Raw genomic sequence first — 18,498 nt, 5'->3', positions numbered from 1 at the left:
GACACCAAGTCGACCCGCAGAGGAACGACACCAAGTCGACCCGCAGAGGAACGACACCAAGTCGACCCAGAGAGGAACGACACCAAGTCGACCCAGAGAGGAACGACACCAAGTCGACCCAGAGAGGAACGACACCAAGCCGACCCAGAGAGGAACGACACCAAGTCGACCCGCAGAGGAACGACACCAAGTCGACCCAGAGAGGAACGACACCAAGTCGACCCAGAGAGGAACGACACCAAGTCGACCCGCAGAGGAACGACACCAAGTCGACCCAGAGAGGAACGACACCAAGTCGACCCAGAGAGGAACGACACCAAGTCGACCCAGAGAGGAATGACACCAAGCCGACCGGCAGGAGGAACAACACCAAGTCGACCCGCAGAGGAACGACACCAAGTCGACCCGCAGAGGAACGACACCAAGTCGACCCGCAGAGGAACGACACCAAGTCGACCCAGAAAGGAACGACACCAAGTCGACCCAGAGAGGAACGACACCAAGTCGACCCGCAGAGGAACGACACCAAGTCGACCCAGAGAGGAACGACACCAAGTCAACCCAGAGAGGAACGACACCAAGTCGACCCAGAGAGGAATGACACCAAGCCGACCGGCAGGAGGAACAACACCAAGCCGACCCAGAGAGGAACGACACCAAGTCGACCGGTAGAGGAACGAAACCAAGCCGACCGGCAGAGGAACGACACCAAGCCGACCGGCAGGAAGAACGACACCAAGCCGACCGGCAGGAGGAACGACACCAAGCCGACCGGTAGAGGAACGACACCAAGCCGACCGGCAGGAGGAACGACACCCAGTCGACCCGCAGAGGAACGACACCAAGTCGACCCGCAGAGGAACGACACCAAGTCAACCCAGAGAGGAATGACACCAAGTCAACCCAGAGAGGAATGACACCAAGCCGACTGGCAGGAGGAACGACACCAAGCCGACTGGCAGGAGGAACAACACCAAGCCGACCGGCAGGAGGAACGACACCAAGCCGACCGGCAGGAGGAACGACACCAAGCCGACCGGCAGAGGAACGACACCAAGCCGACCGGCAGAGGAACGACACCAAGCCGACCGGCAGGAGGAACAACACCAAGCCGACCCGCAGGAGGAACAACACCAAGTCGACCCGCAGAGGAACGACACCAAGTCGACCCAGAGAGGAACGACACCAAGCCGACCCGCAGAGGAACGACACCAAGTCGACCCAGAGAGGAATGACACCAAGCCGACCGGCAGGAGGAACAACACCAAGCCGACCCGCAGGAGGAACAACACCAAGTCGACCCGCATAGGAACGACACCAAGTCGACCCAGAGAGGAACGACACCAAGCCGACCCAGAGAGGAACGACACCAAGCCGACCCAGAGAGGAACGACACCAAGTCGACCCGCAGAGGAACGACACCAAGTCGACCCGCAGAGGAACGACACCAAGTCGACCCGCAGAGGAACGACACCAAGTCGACCCAGAAAGGAACGACACCAAGTCGACCCGCAGAGGAACGACACCAAGTCGACCCAGAGAGGAACGACACCAAGTCAACCCAGAGAGGAACGACACCAAGTCGACCCAGAGAGGAATGACACCAAGCCGACCGGCAGGAGGAACAACACCAAGCCGACCCAGAGAGGAACGACACCAAGTCGACCGGTAGAGGAACGACACCAAGCCGACCGGCAGAGGAACGACACCAAGCCGACCGGCAGAGGAACGACACCAAGCCGACCCGCAGGAGGAACAACACCAAGCCGACCGGCAGGAGGAACGACACCAAGCCGACCGGCAGGAGGAACGACACCAAGCCGACCGGCAGAGGAACGACACCAAGCCGACCGGCAGAGGAACGACACCAAGCCGACCGGCAGGAGGAACGACACCAAGCCGACCGGCAGGAGGAACGACACCAAGCCGACCGGTAGAGGAACGACACCAAGTCGACCCGCAGAGGAACGACACCAAGTCGACCCAGAGAGGAACGACACCAAGTCGACCCAGAGAGGAACGACACCAAGTCGACCCGCAGAGGAACGACACCAAGTCGACCCAGAGAGGAACGACACCAAGTCGACCCAGAGAGGAACGACACCAAGTCGACCCAGAGAGAAACGACACCAAGTCGACCCAGAGAGGAATGACACCAAGCCGACCGGCAGGAGGAACAACACCAAGCCGACCCAGAGAGGAACGACACCAAGTCGACCGGTAGAGGAACGACACCAAGCCGACCGGCAGAGGAACGACACCAAGCCGACCGGCAGGAGGAACAACACCAAGCCGACCCGCAGGAGGAACAACACCAAGTCGACCCGCAGAGGAACGACACCAAGTCGACCCAGAGAGGAACGACACCAAGCCGACCCAGAGAGGAACGACACCAAGTCGACCCGCAGAGGAACGACACCAAGTCGACCCGCAGAGGAACGACACCAAGTCGACCCGCAGAGGAACGACACCAAGTCGACCCAGAGAGGAACGACACCAAGTCGACCCAGAGAGGAACGACACCAAGTCGACCCGCAGAGGAACGACACCAAGTCGACCCAGAGAGGAACGACACCAAGTCGACCCAGAGAGGAACGACACCAGGTCGACCCAGAGAGGAACGACACCAAGTCGACCCAGAGAGGAATGACACCAAGCCAACCGGCAGGAGGAACAACACCAAGCCGACCCAGAGAGGAACGACACCAAGTCGACCGGTAGAGGAACGACACCAAGCCGACCGGCAGAGGAACGACACCAAGCCGACCGGCAGAGGAACGACACCAAGCCGACCCGCAGGAGGAACGACACCAAGCCGACCGGCAGGAGGAACGACACCAAGCCGACCGGCAGGAGGAACGACACCAAGCCGACCGGCAGAGGAACGACACCAAGCCGACCGGCAGAGGAACGACACCAAGCCGACCGGCAGGAGGAACGACACCAAGCCGACCGGCAGGAGGAACGACACCAAGCCGACCGGTAGAGGAACGACACCAAGCCGACCGGCAGGAGGAACGACACCAAGCCGACCGGCAGGAGGAACGACACCAAGCCGACCGGCAGGAGGAACGACACCAAGCCGACCGGCAGGAGGAACGACACCCAGTCGACCCGCAGAGGAACGACACCAAGTCGACCCAGAGAGGAACGACACCAAGTCGACCCGCAGAGGAACGACACCAAGTCGACCCAGAGAGGAACGACACCAAGTCGACCCAGAGAGGAACGACACCAAGTCGACCCAGAGAGGAACGACACCAAGTCGACCCAGACAGGAACGACACCAAGTCGACCCAGAGAGGAACGACACCAAGTCGACCCAGAGAGGAATGACACCAAGCCGACCGGCAGGAGGAACAACACCAAGCCGACCCAGAGAGGAACGACACCAAGTCGACCGGTAGAGGAACGACACCAAGCCGACCGGCAGAGGAACGACACCAAGCCGACCGGCAGAGGAACGACACCAAGCCGACCCGCAGGAGGAACAACACCAAGCCGACCCGCAGGAGGAACGACACCAAGCCGACCGGTAGAGGAACGACACCAAGCCGACCGACAGAGGAACGACACCAAGCCGACCGGCAGAGGAACGACACCAAGCCGACCGGCAGGAGGAACGACACCAAGCCGACCGGCAGGAGGAACGACACCAAGCCGACCGGTAGAGGAACGACACCAAGCCGACCGGCAGGAGGAACGACACCCAGTCGACCCGCAGAGGAACGACACCAAGTCGACCCAGAGAGGAACAACACCAAGCCGACCGGCAGGAGGAACAACACCAAGCCGACCCGCAGGAGGAACAACACCAAGCCGACCGGCAGAGGAACGACACCAAGCCGACCGGTAGAGGAACGACACCAAGCCGACCCGCAGGAGGAACGACACCAAGCCGACCGGCAGAGGAACGACACCAAGCCGACCGGCAGGAGGAACGACACCAAGCCGACCGGCAGAGGAACGACACCAAGTCGACCCGCAGAGGAACGACACCAAGTCAACCCAGAGAGGAATGACACCAAGCCGACCGGCAGGAGGAACAACACCAAGCCGACCGGCAGGAGGAACAACACCAAGCCGACCGGCAGGAGGAACGACACCAAGCCGACCGGCAGGAGGAACGACACCAAGCCGACCGGCAGGATGAACGACACCAAGCCGACCCGCAGGAGGAACGACACCAAGCCGACCGGCACGAGGAACGACACCAAGTCGACCCGCAGAGGAACGACACCAAGTCGACCCAGAGAGGAACGACACCAAGCCGACCGGCAGGAGGAACGACACCAAGCCGACCCGCAGGAGGAACGACACCAAGCCGACCGGCAGGAGGAACGACAACAAGCCGACCGGCAGGAGGAACGACAACAAGCCGACCGGCAGGAGGAACGACACCAAGCCGACCTGCAGGAGGAACAACACCAAGCCGACCGGCAGAGGAACGACACCAAGCCGACCCGCAGGAGGAACAACACCAAGCCGACCGGCAGAAGAACGACACCAAGTCGACCCAGAGAGGAACGACACCAAGTCAACCCAGAGAGGAATGACACCAAGCCGACCGGCAGGAGGAACAACACCAAGCCGACCGGCAGGAGGAACAACACCAAGCCGACCGGCAGAGGAACGACACCAAGCCGACCGGCAGAGGAACGACACCAAGCCGACCCGCAGGAGGAACGACACCAAGCCGACCCGCAGGAGGAACGACACCAAGCCGACCGGCACGAGGAACGACACCAAGCCGACCCAGAGAGGAACGACACCAATCAGGAGACCACCAGAGACCACCTCATGGCCACCCCCTGGTCTGGACTTGTCTGATTGCATCCATTTCAGGTTCTACGCTTACAGCTTTGTGAGTATCCGAGGAAGTCATGGAGTTCCTCCGGGTTCAGAACCTGGACCAACAAGCTCTAGACGCCTCCTCCGTGATGAAACCAGCCGTCACATGAAGACTCGGATGACTGAATTTTCTCACTGAGGTTTCTGGATCATTGAGGCTCTCAGGGTCGTAAAACTTCTGCTTCAGGACCACAGTGAGGAACCCGGACTAGTTCTGGACCAGGACCTGCTTCTAGAACCACCTTCTTCCACCTGGGTCATATTCCCAGAATATTCACCATCCTGTCTCAGAGTCACAAAGAAAAACTGATCCAGGATTATTTACGTCCAGAATGACCGGAATTCCTTCCTGGTTCTGGTCCTGATGGAGGTTTTCCTTCCTGGTTCTGGTCCTGATGGAGGTTTTCCTTCCTGGTTCTGGTCCTGATGGAGGTTTTCCTTCCTGGTTCTGGTCCTGATGGAGGTTTTCCCTCCTGGTTCTGGTTCTGATGGAGGTTTTCCCTCCTGGTTCTGGTTCTGATGGAGGTTTTTCCTCCTGGTTCTGGTCCTGATGGAGGTTTTCCTTCCTGGTTCTGGTCCTGATGGAGGTTTTCCTTCCTGGTTCTGGTCCTGATGGAGGTTTACGTTCCTGGTTCTGGTCCTGATGGAGGTTTACGTTCCTGGTTCTGGTCCAGATGGAGGTTTTTCTTCCTGGTTCTGGTCCAGATGGAGGATTTCCTTCTTGGTTCTGGTCCTGATGGACCCGATCCATTGGTTTCCATAGCAACACAGTTATTATAAACGGAGGAATCTGATTAATAACCTGGTTGTAAACCGAGCCGGTACCGATCCAGCTGAGCTGAATGAAAGTGTGGAGTTGTAAAACCTGCCTTGGGGAGGTACTTCAGCACCTGCATCACCACCGGCTGGATGGACGGCATCCTGACCAGCGGGAAGCTCTTCTCCAGCAGCTCCTCCAGCTTCTTGTATCTGTAGGAACATGGAGGAGAGCGCAGCGTGGAAACGGCGGCTGGATGATCAGAAACATCGTCAAAGCAACAAAACAACCAACCTGTCGTCTTCCTTCCCCTCCGCGATGACGGCAACGCGCTCCATCAGCTTCTCCCGCAGCTCGTCGAAGACGGACTGGTGGAACTCCAGACGAGGTGTCCCGTGGAGGTCCAGGAAGGGGAGCGCGGACTGCAGCGTCGGCAGCAGGATGCCGTTTTCCATCTGCAGAAACACAATCAGCGGGAATTTACCAGTTAGACCAGCTCGGACTGGGACAAACACGGCCGGCGTGTTACAGACGGACAGACAGCCGGCATCACCGCGGTTTCTGCATTTCCAGGTAAAGGTGGGAAATGATCAACGTTCAGGCGACGACCCGCCAGATCACGTAACACAACTTCCTGTTTCATGACATCCGTCACTGAAGTGCTGGCGGGAACCCGCATTTCCCGATGGACCCCGGCGGCCACCGGCCCCCCTGAATTTTAATTACAACATGGACACCGACATCCATTTAGGGTTTGGAGGGGACAGGCGCCTTGGAGCTACAGCGGGGGCCCTTTCCCATCCCCTCCCGTTGAGGCCTCTCCCCCCGATTTTACTCACAACCTAGACACTATTACATTTACACAAGCAGCACACACACTTAACACACACAAGGGAGTGCTGAGGAGGGGGGGTCTGGCTGTCTGGCAGCAGCTGGTCCCACCCCCCCATGGCCCTCCCTTTTTTATTTGCACTACAACCACGACCCACCCACGCACACACTAAATAGGCGGGTGGATGGGGGGGGCGGGGGTCTTCCTACACCCCCTCTTATTGGGGAGCACTCGGGGTACGGGGGGCGGGCCTGGTGGGGGGGGGGGGGGGGGGGTATGAATCAGGTAAAAGTGTCGGAAATTTTCTCAAAGGATCCTTTTAAATCCACAGGAGCCAATAATAAACTAGAAACATGATCTGCACGGTGGCATAGTGGTCAGCACTGTGGCTTCACAGCAAGAAGGTCGCTTGTTTGATCCTCAGTTGGGACGAGGTGTGGACTTCTGTGTGGAATCTGCATGTTCTCCCCGTATCTGCTGGGTTCTCCGGGTTCTCCAGCTTCCTCCCTCCCTCCAGAGAAGTGATGTTGGGTTAACTGGTTCCTCTAACTCGCCGCGAGGACTGAGTGGTTGTGTGTCTCTGTGTGTCCCTGCGATGGACCGGCGAGCTGTCCAGGGTGTACCCTGCTGGGATAGGCTCCCCGCCACCCTGACCTGGATTAAGCGGTTTAGAAAATGAATGAACTAAAACATGAAACATTCTGTCCAAATAAATTTGTGACATTTTAATCAAATAAAATCAGGAACACACTTAAGTTATTGTCACGTTAGCTTCACAAGTCTCCGATATCACCAGGAAAACATGTTGACAGTCTCCTTCTCTTTAGAACCGTGATATGAGATTAAATAATCACTAAATATAGCAGAAAAGCTGCAAAGTGGAAGACTGTGGACATCAACATAATCTGTGTGGTAGAAAACTGGACGGACAGATGTCCCACAAGGACATGTTCTGTTGGTTCTTCAGCTCTTATTGTTTTAACAACAACACTGCGGTGTGGCTGATGTGGTGAAGCAGGCGGGCCAAGCAGAGGGGTTGTGATCTGTGGTCCACGGAGCTTCTGCCAGTTTATAGAAATTATTTCCTTAACTTGATCACTTTAGCTTCGTACCATCATTGGGGATGGATCCATCGATCACTACGGCTTTCCTCTGCTGCTTCTCCATGATCACTATGTCCGCTTGGTTGGCCACCACCATTTTATCTGTCTGGATCTGGAAGTCCCAGAGGATCTTAGCCCTCTCATTCTCCACCACCTTGGGGGGAGTTTCCCACTGGGACTTGGGGGTCTCCAGTCCATATTCTGCACAGATGTTCCTGAACACTATGCCGGCTACTTGGTTATGGCGCTCCATGTATTCTTTACCTGCCAGTATCTTGCACCCTGCTGTGAGGTGCTGGATTGTTTCAGGGGCTCCTTTGCATCGTCTGCACCTGGGATCCTGCCTGGTATGGTAGATCTGGGATCCTGTCTGGTCTGGTAGATCTGGGATCCTGTCTGGTCTGGTAGATCTGGGATCCTGTCTGGTCTGGTAGATCTGGGATCCTGTCTGGTATGGTAGATCTGGGATCCTGTCTGGTCTGGTAGATCTGGGATCCTGTCTGGTATGGTAGATCTGGGATCCTGTCTGGTCTGGTAGATCTGGGATCCTGTCTGGTCTGGTAGATCTGGGATCCTGCCTGGTCTGGTAGATCTGGGATCCTGCCTGTTTACCTGGAACTGGAGTTTACCTGGAACTGGTTTCTACCTGGAACTGGTGTTTAAACTGGAACTGGTGTTTAAACTGGAGCTTACCTGGAACTGGTCTATGGCTTTCAGCGGCTCCGTGCAGTTGGTGAGGGTTTCCTTCAGATCTTCTCCGTTGGAGATCCCGAGTTCCGGAAGTCCCGCGAACATCCTGCTTTAGCTGCTGCAGGTGTGAAGAAGAAACCAGCGTGGATTCTGCTGCAGAAACAGCTTTCTGTTTGCAGAAACACCGTTTTGTTTTCTTCCAAACACACCGAAACCAGCTCTCGCTGCTGCCAGACAATTTCCTGTGTGGCAACGCCGTAAAAAGTCCGTCAGAAACACTGGCTGCGGAAAGGTTCCGAGCTAGCCGGGACCCATTCAGCACTGTTCTTGTCCTCTTCAGGAATTTTGTTATATGTATGTGTTTGTTGTTTTTAATCATCCATTATTGCATATTTGTGTTGCTGATAATCAAAACAAACGCAAACAAACATGAGGACAGGCTAGCATAGCATAGCTAATACAGATGCAATGATCAGCTAATCTCACACAGATTTTAGTAGCAATAAAATGTAAACAAGAAATCAGATCTGGAATCTGAGACTCTACAACAACAACAACAACAATAATAATAATAATTATAATAATAATAACTAGAAACAGCTATTATTCCAATAATAGCAACTGTAAACGCCCATTTATTGAATTATGCTGAATGATTGAAATGAAATTGCAGAAGTATCAGAAATTGAAAAAAAAAAAATTCTTTTAGAATTTTTTAAAAAACATGTAAATTAAAACATATCAGTCAACAAAAAGAAGGAATAGGAAATAAACAATATTTTCACTTGTATTACAAACCGATCTACATGCGCAGAAAGAAATGCTTTTTAATCTAGTTGTATGAGCATGTCAGACAGATTTCTGCATGGAATTAGTTGTTTTTTATTCTGTTGCATAACCCTTTAATCGTCCTTTTTTAAATAAAACTATATCCAGTTATCTTACATATAACAATAAAAAGTCTAATTCTATATCTGACATGAACGTAGCAGCAGTCATGCTCGTCTGTAGGAACGTGGTCCTGCTAGCGCTGTTCTTCCACTTGTTTTTCACGTGGCTTCGGACACCATGTGGTTTCCGTGCATTTTTATGTTTTCAGCAGAGTGTTGACAGAATCTGGAAAACATTCGTTCACCTGACATAAAAGTGGTTCGGGAATGACTCGGCTCGGTACTGGACGGTCAACGTTGAGTTCTGCAGTTTTTTCACCAATGAAGACGAGTTTGGGACAGTTGCTTTGCCATGCTTACGTCGCTCTGGAGAGGCTCAGTCAGTGGGAGGGGCTTGTTGTGCCACTCAGGTTTGTTTGCCTTCATGCAGTTTTCCCAGACAGACGTTCCACCTCCACATGATGACAGCGTTGCAGTCAACTTCTGTTCCGCGTTAAAAACGACATTCCATTCTCGTATCGCTCCCTAACTGCAGATGGTGGGATCTTCAAAGTCACCCGCTGAGGAACATTTTCTCAAATCTCTCCAAAAGATAGCTGAACTTCTTACCCTATGAGAGGCTCTATCTCTCTGAAGTGCTCTTTATTTTGAACCATGTTACTGAACTTCTGATAATTAACTTGATTATCTGTAACTTCTTCCTCTCATTGTTTCTCCTGCTGGTTTTTAATCTTTGAATCATTAGATGATCTTCAAAGTCTGAGAAACATTTTAGATCTTGTTTGTCTCAGACTGGTGAAACTTTCCTTTCACATCCAGTCACCTCTTTCCAGTTAAACCGGTCATGTTAGCAACCTTTTCCCAGTTAAACCAGTTATATTACTGACCTGCTGATAACTAACTGGATTAATTGTAAAAAGTTCCTCCAGTTTTTCATTTTTCCAGCCTTTAATTTCTCTTGTTCCATGAAAAGCCACATGAAATGTCTCGGTTTCATGTGGCTCATCGTCCACCGGGCAGAATGGATGACTCAGGAAGATCTGTCAATCATGTTTTATTCTTCTCATTGCACACAGCATCCCAACATTTTGGAAAAGGAGGCATCGCTTGTAAAACGGCCTCAGTGAGGATAAGAACTTACCGGCTGAATCTGCTGGAAACAAACATTTCTGGTGGTTTGATGCAACATAAACATTTCGGTTTAATGTTTCGAACACGTCACACTGAATTCTACGACTCAGCAGAATAAAAGAGAATATTTCATCTTTACTGAAGCAAAGCTGCGAGAGGAGATGCCAAGCAGCTAACAGGCGGCTAACAAGCGGCTAACAGGCGGCTAACAGGTGGCTAACAAGCGGCTAACAGGCGGCTAACAGGTGGCTAACAAGCGGCTAACAGGCGGCTAAGAGCCAGCAAACAGGTGGCTAACAGGCGACTTACAGGCGACTTACAGGTGGCTAACAGGCGGCTAAGAGCCGGCTAACAGGCGGCTAACAGGCGGCTAAGAGCCGGCTAAGAGCCGGCTAACAGGCGGCTAACAGGTGGCTAACAGGCGACTTACAGGCGGTTAAGAGCCGGCTAACAGGCGGCTAACAGGCGGCTAACAGGTGGCTAACAGGCGACTTACAGGCGGCTAACAGGCGGCTAAGAGCCGGCTAACAGGCGGCTAACAGGTGGCTAACAGCCGACTAACAGGCGTCAACGCCGTCACTCCATGTCCCGTTTAACTCCGCTCTTTTGTTGAAATGGATCTTCACCAGGTATCCCAGAGACAAGAGGATGATGATGATGAAGAGCACGAGGATGCCGATCCAGGCTCCAAGCGGCAGCGCTGTCGTCACCGCCACACTCTCTGCAGGCACCGCATTGGTCACATTCAGCATGTAGCCCAAAGCCCAGCCCACAGAGGCGTCTCCTGCCTGCAGAAGAGGTCCAGTCCCCATGAAGACCCGATTTCCCAGCGCAGACACTGAACACGTTGATTCCCTTCATCTCTTACCTTTTTCCTAAAAGTGATGGATGGCAGGGAAGCCTCGTCGAAATGGTAGCCCTGCATCAAAAGGACCTGGACGAAGTTGGCCACGGCGCAGACGTTCTTCATGAACTTCTGCGGCTGTTTTGTCTTTTCCATCAGCTGGGAAGGAAAAGACACGTCACAATGAGACTCTTCTCGTGTCACGCCTGAGACTGGACTGCTGCTGTGCTGGAACGTACCTTGGAAATGCTCATGTTGCAGATGAGCCGCACTGCCTCCGCGGTGCGATGAGGAGACGTGATGGACATGTTGGTGAGGCGGCTGATGTAGGTCTGAGTGAAGTAGAAAGCAGAGAAAGCCTGTGGAGGAAGGAGGCAACAATAAGCCTCTGCAGGAGCCTGATGTTGGAAAGTTTCTGCTTCAGCAGCAACGTCCAGACGTCTGTTTACCTCCTACAGATCAGCCCAACGGCCGATTCCTGCACATCTATCTCAATAAAGAAACAAGCGACATCACACAAAGTCCAGAATGTTTCCACTTCTGCCAAACATGAAGCTATTCACCGCGATTATAATAATAATCTCACCATGAAATTCCCCGTCAGGCTCGGCTGGAAGACTCCGTTAAAGGAGCACTTTGAGTAGGAACAGTTTCCGAAGGAGAACAGCTTGACCACGTTGTCCAGACACCCCTGATAGTCTCCGGTGCCCTCCACCGTCACCATCATATCAGGGTCAAACGGGGCTGGTGCGTGTTCCAGGGTGCACGGAGAGTTAAAAACATCCTTCCCCAGCTGGACAGATGTGTTGAAGCCTCGAGGATAGCACGGATGAAATATCTTTTTGGCCGGCGGAGCCTGAAAGTGACGAAAAGTAAATTCTGTAAAACTCTGCAGCTGACGTACAAACCAGTGTACAAACTGGTCAAAGAAACGGAAATAACTGGCGCAAGAATGATGTCTGGGTGCAATACCACCAGAAACCATGTGGGGGATTGTAGAGCTGCACAGCTGACACACAACCAGAAACAGGAGGAAACCACAGAAGAAGAAGAGCAACAGAAAGAAGACGTCTCAGAAACTGTAAATAAAAAACACCAGAACGAGCCGAGGTTCTGGTCCGACACGGGAACCAGAACCAGGCTCGGACCGGTGGTTCTGGTCTGACACGGAAACCAGAACCATGTTCTGGTCTTGTGTGGCGAAGATAAAGCGTCCATGCTGTTAAAACTGGAATCCAGATCCTTATGGCGAAGCTCACGTTCACATCAGCCGTTCTGATCCGGATCCGACTCCGTTTGTTCGGAAAGTTGCTTCGTTTAGAAAAAGCTGAGATGAATTCTGATCCGGACCAAAGAACTGGACTCGGTCCGTCTACAAACGCAGGTCTCAGCCGGTTTCAAGCGGACCAAATACAGGAAGGGGACTACAAACCAAATCCTTTCCTGCATGTTTTTACTGCAAATCTCCAATCGGACCGAATCCCAACCGGATCAAGTCTAGCGGACCATCCTAATGGGAATGCAGCTTGAAAACTGTGTTCTGGTTTACCTGGATGAGTCCAGCCAGTAGCCTCCTGAGAAACTGGTCTTGGCCGTAGCACAGGAAGCTCTGGGTGTAGAGTCGGTAAGTCTGTCCGAAAAGCTTCAGAACCATCTCATTATTTCTGTTCTCCACCTTTTCAGGGGTCACAAAGGTAATCTGAGTCGAAGCTCCGCCTAAATCCAAAGCTCCGATTGTGCCTCTGCCGGGATCCAGCCAACGTCCCACAAAACCGTACTGAGCAGAGAGAAAACACATAAAGGTTTGATCCATAATTTCTGATTGGTGACGTCATCACGGAATCATCTGGAATCCTGTAAAGATCCATATGAATATTTATTATCCTCAAAAGTTATTGATACGTCACTTTTCATGATTAATGAAACATCTTGGTGAAAATGATGAAGAGAACACAAACAGGAAATAAAAATGACTCAAACAGACATGTATCTGGATGTACATCATCATCATCATCGTTGTTATCATTACGAGGGTAACGAAGTGAGAACCAGACTGATATGTAGCGCAGCAGGACCCCGGATCAGTTTCAGGTGTAAAACTGCATCACATTACACTGGAAAAAGTTCATTTAAAGAAGCGAACAAAGACAGAGAGGAAGTCGTTGTAAACAAAGTGAAAGGTGAAGTCACCTTGACAAAGTTTTCCAGCAGGTAGTTAACAGTGATCCAGCCATATGCCCCCTCAGCCTGCCCGCTCAGGATGGTCGCCTCCTTGAAGACGAAAGGATACGACCGGAGTTTCTTTTCCACTTCCTGAAGGACCCGCTGAGACTCGCTGGCGTTCTCTATTCTATCAATGAACAAAGTCAATTAAAGATCAATAATTCCTATTTTATCATAAACTTTAGTTAAAGATGAGGAGAGATGATAACCTTTAAAACTCTGAGCCATCTTTTGCTATGTTTACTCCACTTATCACACTTTTCTCCTCATTTACTCTTATATATGCTGCTAAAGCAGCAGCGGTTAATGCCTGGGATAAACTCGCTGCTGGCAACACATATGGATCATGTGTTCTCAGCATACATGTGTACGGAAGGCCGGTTGCGCCAAAAACGTGCGCCAAAACATCTTCAAAATGCGCATTCTGAGCGCGTTCTCGACGCCTTAAGGCGCTCTGAAAGGCATTCTCTTCTGAGCACCTTCAAAACGTCTTAACATCCATTGGTTGAGGATGATGGGTTAGGCCATTTCATTAAAAATGGTGGGGACTGCAGGCTGCCTCACCCTCAGTTATTGGTCGTCACCAGTGGGTTTTATTAGTAAGCTATTAGAATATTTATTATTGTTAATGTGCTTTCATTTCATCCATAGCTTTTATAATTAAATGGAAATTCAAATAACAACAAATGAAAAACAATTATGGTTGTCTAGCTTTTATTAGTACGCTATTTTTATAATAATGATTATTATTGAGTGGTTTGCATTTCGTCCATAGTTTTTACAATTTTTTACAAAAGGTCAATGTAATAGATCTATCACTATTTCCCGATGAGGTGCAGTGGAGCTGTCTACTGATAAAACCCACTGGTGACAACGCTCAGAAGGCTTCGAGGACGCCTTTCAGAACGCCTTAAGGTGTTGAGAACGCGTTCTGAGCGCGTCGAGAACACGCTCAGAACGCGCATTCTGAAGACCCACGTTTTTGGTGCAACTGGCCTTCCTGCAGGTCGCGTTGACGTGTTGCGTCAGTAACGTGTTAGGTCCGCGAGGTGCGATATTGACTTGAATGCTAGAGATGCTCATGCAAACAACACGAGATCGAAGGTAAACACAATGGCGATTGTGTTGATGTGCGCCTTTCTGCAGTTTTTTTCCTGCAGTTCCCCCGTCATCCACTAGGGACTCCAGTGTAGAACAACCACGGCTTTAAGTCAGCTAACAGCGGGACTTAGCTTTAGCCTGCTTACTCCCGTTAGCTGGTTAGCTCCTGTTAGCTCCAGATTAGCTGAATTAGCTTTTAGCTACAGACAGCGTGATGGATGTTAATAACCCATCCCCACGCTCACAGGAAGGAAGGACTGATAGAAGCAGCAGCGCCGGGGATGTGGAGGAGTTTTAAAGGTTACATTGAGAAGCAGATCAGGAAAATTGGGACTAACTCCAGGAGTCTCATCCCTGCAGTGGCTCCGAGGCACAGCGGAGTTTGGTGGTGTCTGGACTTGGGAATGACCCTCTTGGCTTCTTCCAGACAGACTTCCAGACTCGAGGCCGCACCACCAGGTTTGCCTGCATAGCTGGAGATCCCTCCACCTGGGCAAGAAGAAGAAACGGGTTCTGCTGAGAGAGGACGTGACCGCTACAGAAAGCAGAACTTCCTGTCTCAGACAGATGTGGGTATCCATAGAAACGATTAAAAACAAACCAAAGTAAGAAGAGGAACAACTGAGGGTGACTAAGCTCCCAACGGAGGAAGCAGACTACCAGCGTCTTGCACAACAAGTGTTCTCTTTCAGGTCAGTCCAGGGAGACCGGACAAGCCGTCCACCTCTACGTTCTCACCTGGAGTCAGTTTTACTTCGAAATGATCTGCTGGAACAAAAGCTTCTCAGTGCAAACTCACCTTTTACGTCACACTCGCTGTGCTGGGTGACGATACCGGTGCCATTCTGCTTGTCAGCCGGCCATTTGTAGACGTACATGGAGGTGTGAGAGGAGCCTGCATCCAGAACAATACCATACTGGAAAACACAAAGTATTCAGAGTTAGAATGAATGAATGAATAAATGAATGAATGGATGCCAAACTGTAAAACACAAAGCATTCACCGTTAGAATGGATGGATGAATGAATGAATGAATGAATGAATGAATGCCATACTTGGAAACACAAAGTATTCAGAGGAACAATGAATGAATGAATGAATGAATGAATGGATGAATGAATGCCATACTGGAAAACACAAAGTACTCAGTTAGAATGGATGAATGAATGAATGCCATACATGAAAACACAAAGTATTCAGAGAATGAATGAATGAATGAATGAATGAATGAATGAATGAATGAATGAATGAATGAATGACTGCCATAATGGAAAAGACAAAGTATTTGGAGTTAGGAAGAGAAAACATGACTGATGCTGTTACGGTGATGAACTGGTGCATTGGATCACATTTTTCTGGCCCATTTCTACTCCCTTATGTACGTAAACTTGGATGCCTGTTTAAAACGTCCTCATACATCTCCGTCCTTGTACTTCTCAGTCCTTGTACGTGTCCGTCCTCATACTACCATGTTGTTATGGTTGTTAAGTCATTTTATCCACTAGGGGGCAGCGCTGAGTTCAGAGTTTGTAGCGGGACAACTAGACTACAAAGTTGTTTACAATCATCCAAAAACAGCAGAAGGAGAAAACACTAAGTGTTTCCTCAACTCCTGCCTCTTCTTCCCTGATTTGTTTCTTTCTCATGTTGCGTGTCAGCTTGACAACTCAACACTGGCCCCCGGTGGTTTCCAGCGGCATTGCTCCGTTTTCTGCGTCGTGATGGATTGCTAAGCTGCTCAGTAACCAAATTTTGTTTGTAACCAACCAGAAGACGGAGGAAACTGTTTGTGCTGTGTGAGGAAACTGTTTTGGGTTTCTTTTTATTTTTTTCAGATAGTTTTTATTGACCAGAAAGTGATGTAAAAATATAATATATGATACATGTATCGTCTTTGGCTCAAAGTTGCATAGAAAGTAAAGTGGAATCCAGATTTCTGGTAATGAGCACTAATTTCCTTCTAATCAGACAGAGGCTCTTTGACTGGAGGGGAGCAGCGGAGGCCGGGATTGTCATGATTTCTGCTCTGCCCCTAATGAGCTGCATTTTTCCCCTGCCTGATTGCAGATTATCTTCACCTGTTGCTGCTCATTATTTAAACACCTGCTCCAGACCTGCTCAGTGTGAGATCATCTGTCTTTGTGCAACTTTCAAGCCTTGTTTCATGTGCCCTGGTTCTAGAAGATTACCTGGTTTTGACCCTGCATGTCCCCAACAACTGCCTCTGCTTCTTCCTTCTGGTATGAAAATTGACCTCCTGTTGCTGAACCTTACCTGGTCCTGACCCTGCCTCTAGTCTCTGCTCTTTGGATCCCTTCTCTCTTCTGAGACCTGTGTATGACCCTGGACTGCCTTTGGAACCCGAGTATTTGGATTGTGGAGATAATTTTCACTGCCCTGGAGGATCACTCTGGGGCTTCCTATTCACCCAGTTCCCAGTAGATTTCTTATTGTTCATGATTACAGAATGTATAGACTACTATGAGGACGAGGAACCACTTCACCCAGAGGAACATGTCTCTCAGCAACGTTACCTTCTGGAGTTTTAAGGACAATCCATCTCAAGTCAGCCAAAGAGGCTGGACAGAGCGCGCTCCTCTGAGCATACAGCGAAATAAACCTGCATAATGAGAATAGAAGTGCTCCCAGTACAGAGCCTTGTGGAACCTCGGAGAAGAGCAGCAGAGGTGGGGAAGGATCATTTGAGTTTTTATCCAAAACTAAGAACAAACTCTAAATTAATTTTATGAAAGAAGTTTCCAACTTTTTACCTAAAATGCAGAAAGCTTCGACACGCCAGTACTGTAAAAAATATATTTAAGTTTTGTGGTTTACTGCAGTTCTTTAAACAATTCATTTAACTCTGGAATAATTACACACACACTTTATGAAAGGAATTAAACAGTTGCATTAATGTATAACATTAAAAATAGTCTTATAGAATGTAATTATATTACCTGATGCAGTTTTCAATGATTTAAAGCAGATTTATTGTCTAATTACATTTACTTTCAGAAATCCACATAAAATTTTAACATTTGAAGTGTGAAACTTTATCTCAATTTAATTTAATCATCGATATGAGTTGAATCGTGCGTTGTATTCATAGTTCTTGCTAAAAGCTGATGTTTTACTGTTTGGCAGTAACTGGTTGTAAACGTGGACAGAAACACGGCGAGCAGAAGTCCAGACGCTTGTTTTACAGTGTAAATGCTGCTTTTACTGCTGAAGCTCCCAAACAATCTGAAAACGCCAAATGATGCTGATTCTGGAGGAAAATTTCTGCTACAAATGGAAGATGAGCAGCTGAAGAGGAAAATGGACAAATTCTGCAGAACTTTAATCTTCATCAAGCTGGAAAGGAGGAGCGATGATGTCAGCGTGCTGCTTTGACCTCGTCAACACAAACAGGATGTGGTTGATGCATGTCAGTCATCTTAACCCCTCCAGACACGAGCCTCAACCTTCTCACGCGCTCTGGTTGAGCAGAAGAGCCACGTGACGTGACGACCAGCATTTCACCTGCAGCTTGTTGCAAATCCTCCCAACTCTTCAGCATCTGAGGATGATGATGGTGACCAGCAGCATTCTTCCCATGGAAACCCAAAAGCACATCAAACACATGAACGCGCCCACGCACGAGCAGAAACGCGTGAAAAGCGACCCTTTGCTGATGATGCGCGTGCTGTGCTGTACCATACCATGTTGCCAGGAGGCTTCTGGATGCGCTGCGCAGGAAGGACCAGCAGCAGGATCCCGACCAGAACCAGAACCAGCAGCAGGACCAGAGGGACGGTTTGGCTCCAGCGGAGACCCATGTTGACCCGCAGCGTGTCAGTCCGCACAGCGCGCGACACTGACATGGAAAGGATGTTGCACTTCCTCTTTTCAGCCTCGCGCGCACGCCCACGGACACCGCGCGCAGACAGAAAGCTTCTCGCATCTGCTGAAGTCTGCTGAACAGGAAGAACATTTCTTCTGGTCTGATTAAATCCTTTTCCAGAAAAGATTCAGAAAGAATCATAAATAAGTTGGTTGATGTGGTCCTGAGGAGGAGCAGATTTCATGCTTCTGA

At 50.5% G+C, this 18,498-nt stretch overlaps 2 protein-coding genes across 2 annotated transcripts in view; both read right to left on the bottom strand.

The window, feature by feature from the left end:
• Nucleotides 1-8,464, bottom strand: part of nelfb (negative elongation factor complex member B) — a 35,546-nt gene extending 27,082 nt beyond the window's left edge. The window contains 3 exon segments of the mRNA XM_079251384.1: nucleotides 5,721-5,820; nucleotides 5,903-6,063; nucleotides 8,237-8,464. Of these exon segments, the coding sequence (XP_079107510.1) occupies nucleotides 5,721-5,820; nucleotides 5,903-6,063; nucleotides 8,237-8,338 (363 nt within the window). The 5' untranslated portion in view covers nucleotides 8,339-8,464.
• A 1,790-nt stretch (nucleotides 8,465-10,254) lies between these two features.
• Nucleotides 10,255-18,255, bottom strand: LOC306764665 (ectonucleoside triphosphate diphosphohydrolase 2-like). The gene is made up of 9 exons (XM_079251865.1): nucleotides 18,125-18,255; nucleotides 15,222-15,339; nucleotides 14,761-14,911; nucleotides 13,289-13,448; nucleotides 12,648-12,875; nucleotides 11,685-11,954; nucleotides 11,338-11,457; nucleotides 11,123-11,257; nucleotides 10,255-11,042 (listed from the first exon to the last, which is right to left on the bottom strand). The coding sequence occupies exons 1-9, from the start codon at nucleotides 18,239-18,241 to the stop codon at nucleotides 10,812-10,814; spliced, it is 1,530 nt and encodes a 509-aa protein (XP_079107991.1). The 5' UTR covers nucleotides 18,242-18,255; the 3' UTR covers nucleotides 10,255-10,811.
• Between the last annotated feature and the right edge of the window lie 243 nt (nucleotides 18,256-18,498).

This window comes from Telmatherina bonti (genome assembly GCF_933228915.1).
Source record: "Telmatherina bonti genome assembly, chromosome: 13".
Classification (NCBI taxonomy): Eukaryota; Metazoa; Chordata; class Actinopteri; order Atheriniformes; family Telmatherinidae; genus Telmatherina; species Telmatherina bonti.
Note: the sequence above shows the minus strand (reverse complement) of the source record. Positions and strands in the feature narration are given on the sequence as shown.

Coding starts and splice junctions, on each gene's coding strand:
- LOC306764665 (XM_079251865.1), bottom strand. CDS start 18,241: ATGGGTCTCCGCTGGAGCCAAACCGTCCCTCTGGTCCTGCTGCTGGTT. Junction 13,449..14,760: donor GCAGGGATGAGACTCCTGGA/GTTAGTCCCAAT, acceptor GTTCATTGATAG/AATAGAGAACGCCAGCGAGT. Junction 12,876..13,288: donor TGCTGGAAAACTTTGTCAAG/GTGACTTCACCT, acceptor CTCTCTGCTCAG/TACGGTTTTGTGGGACGTTG.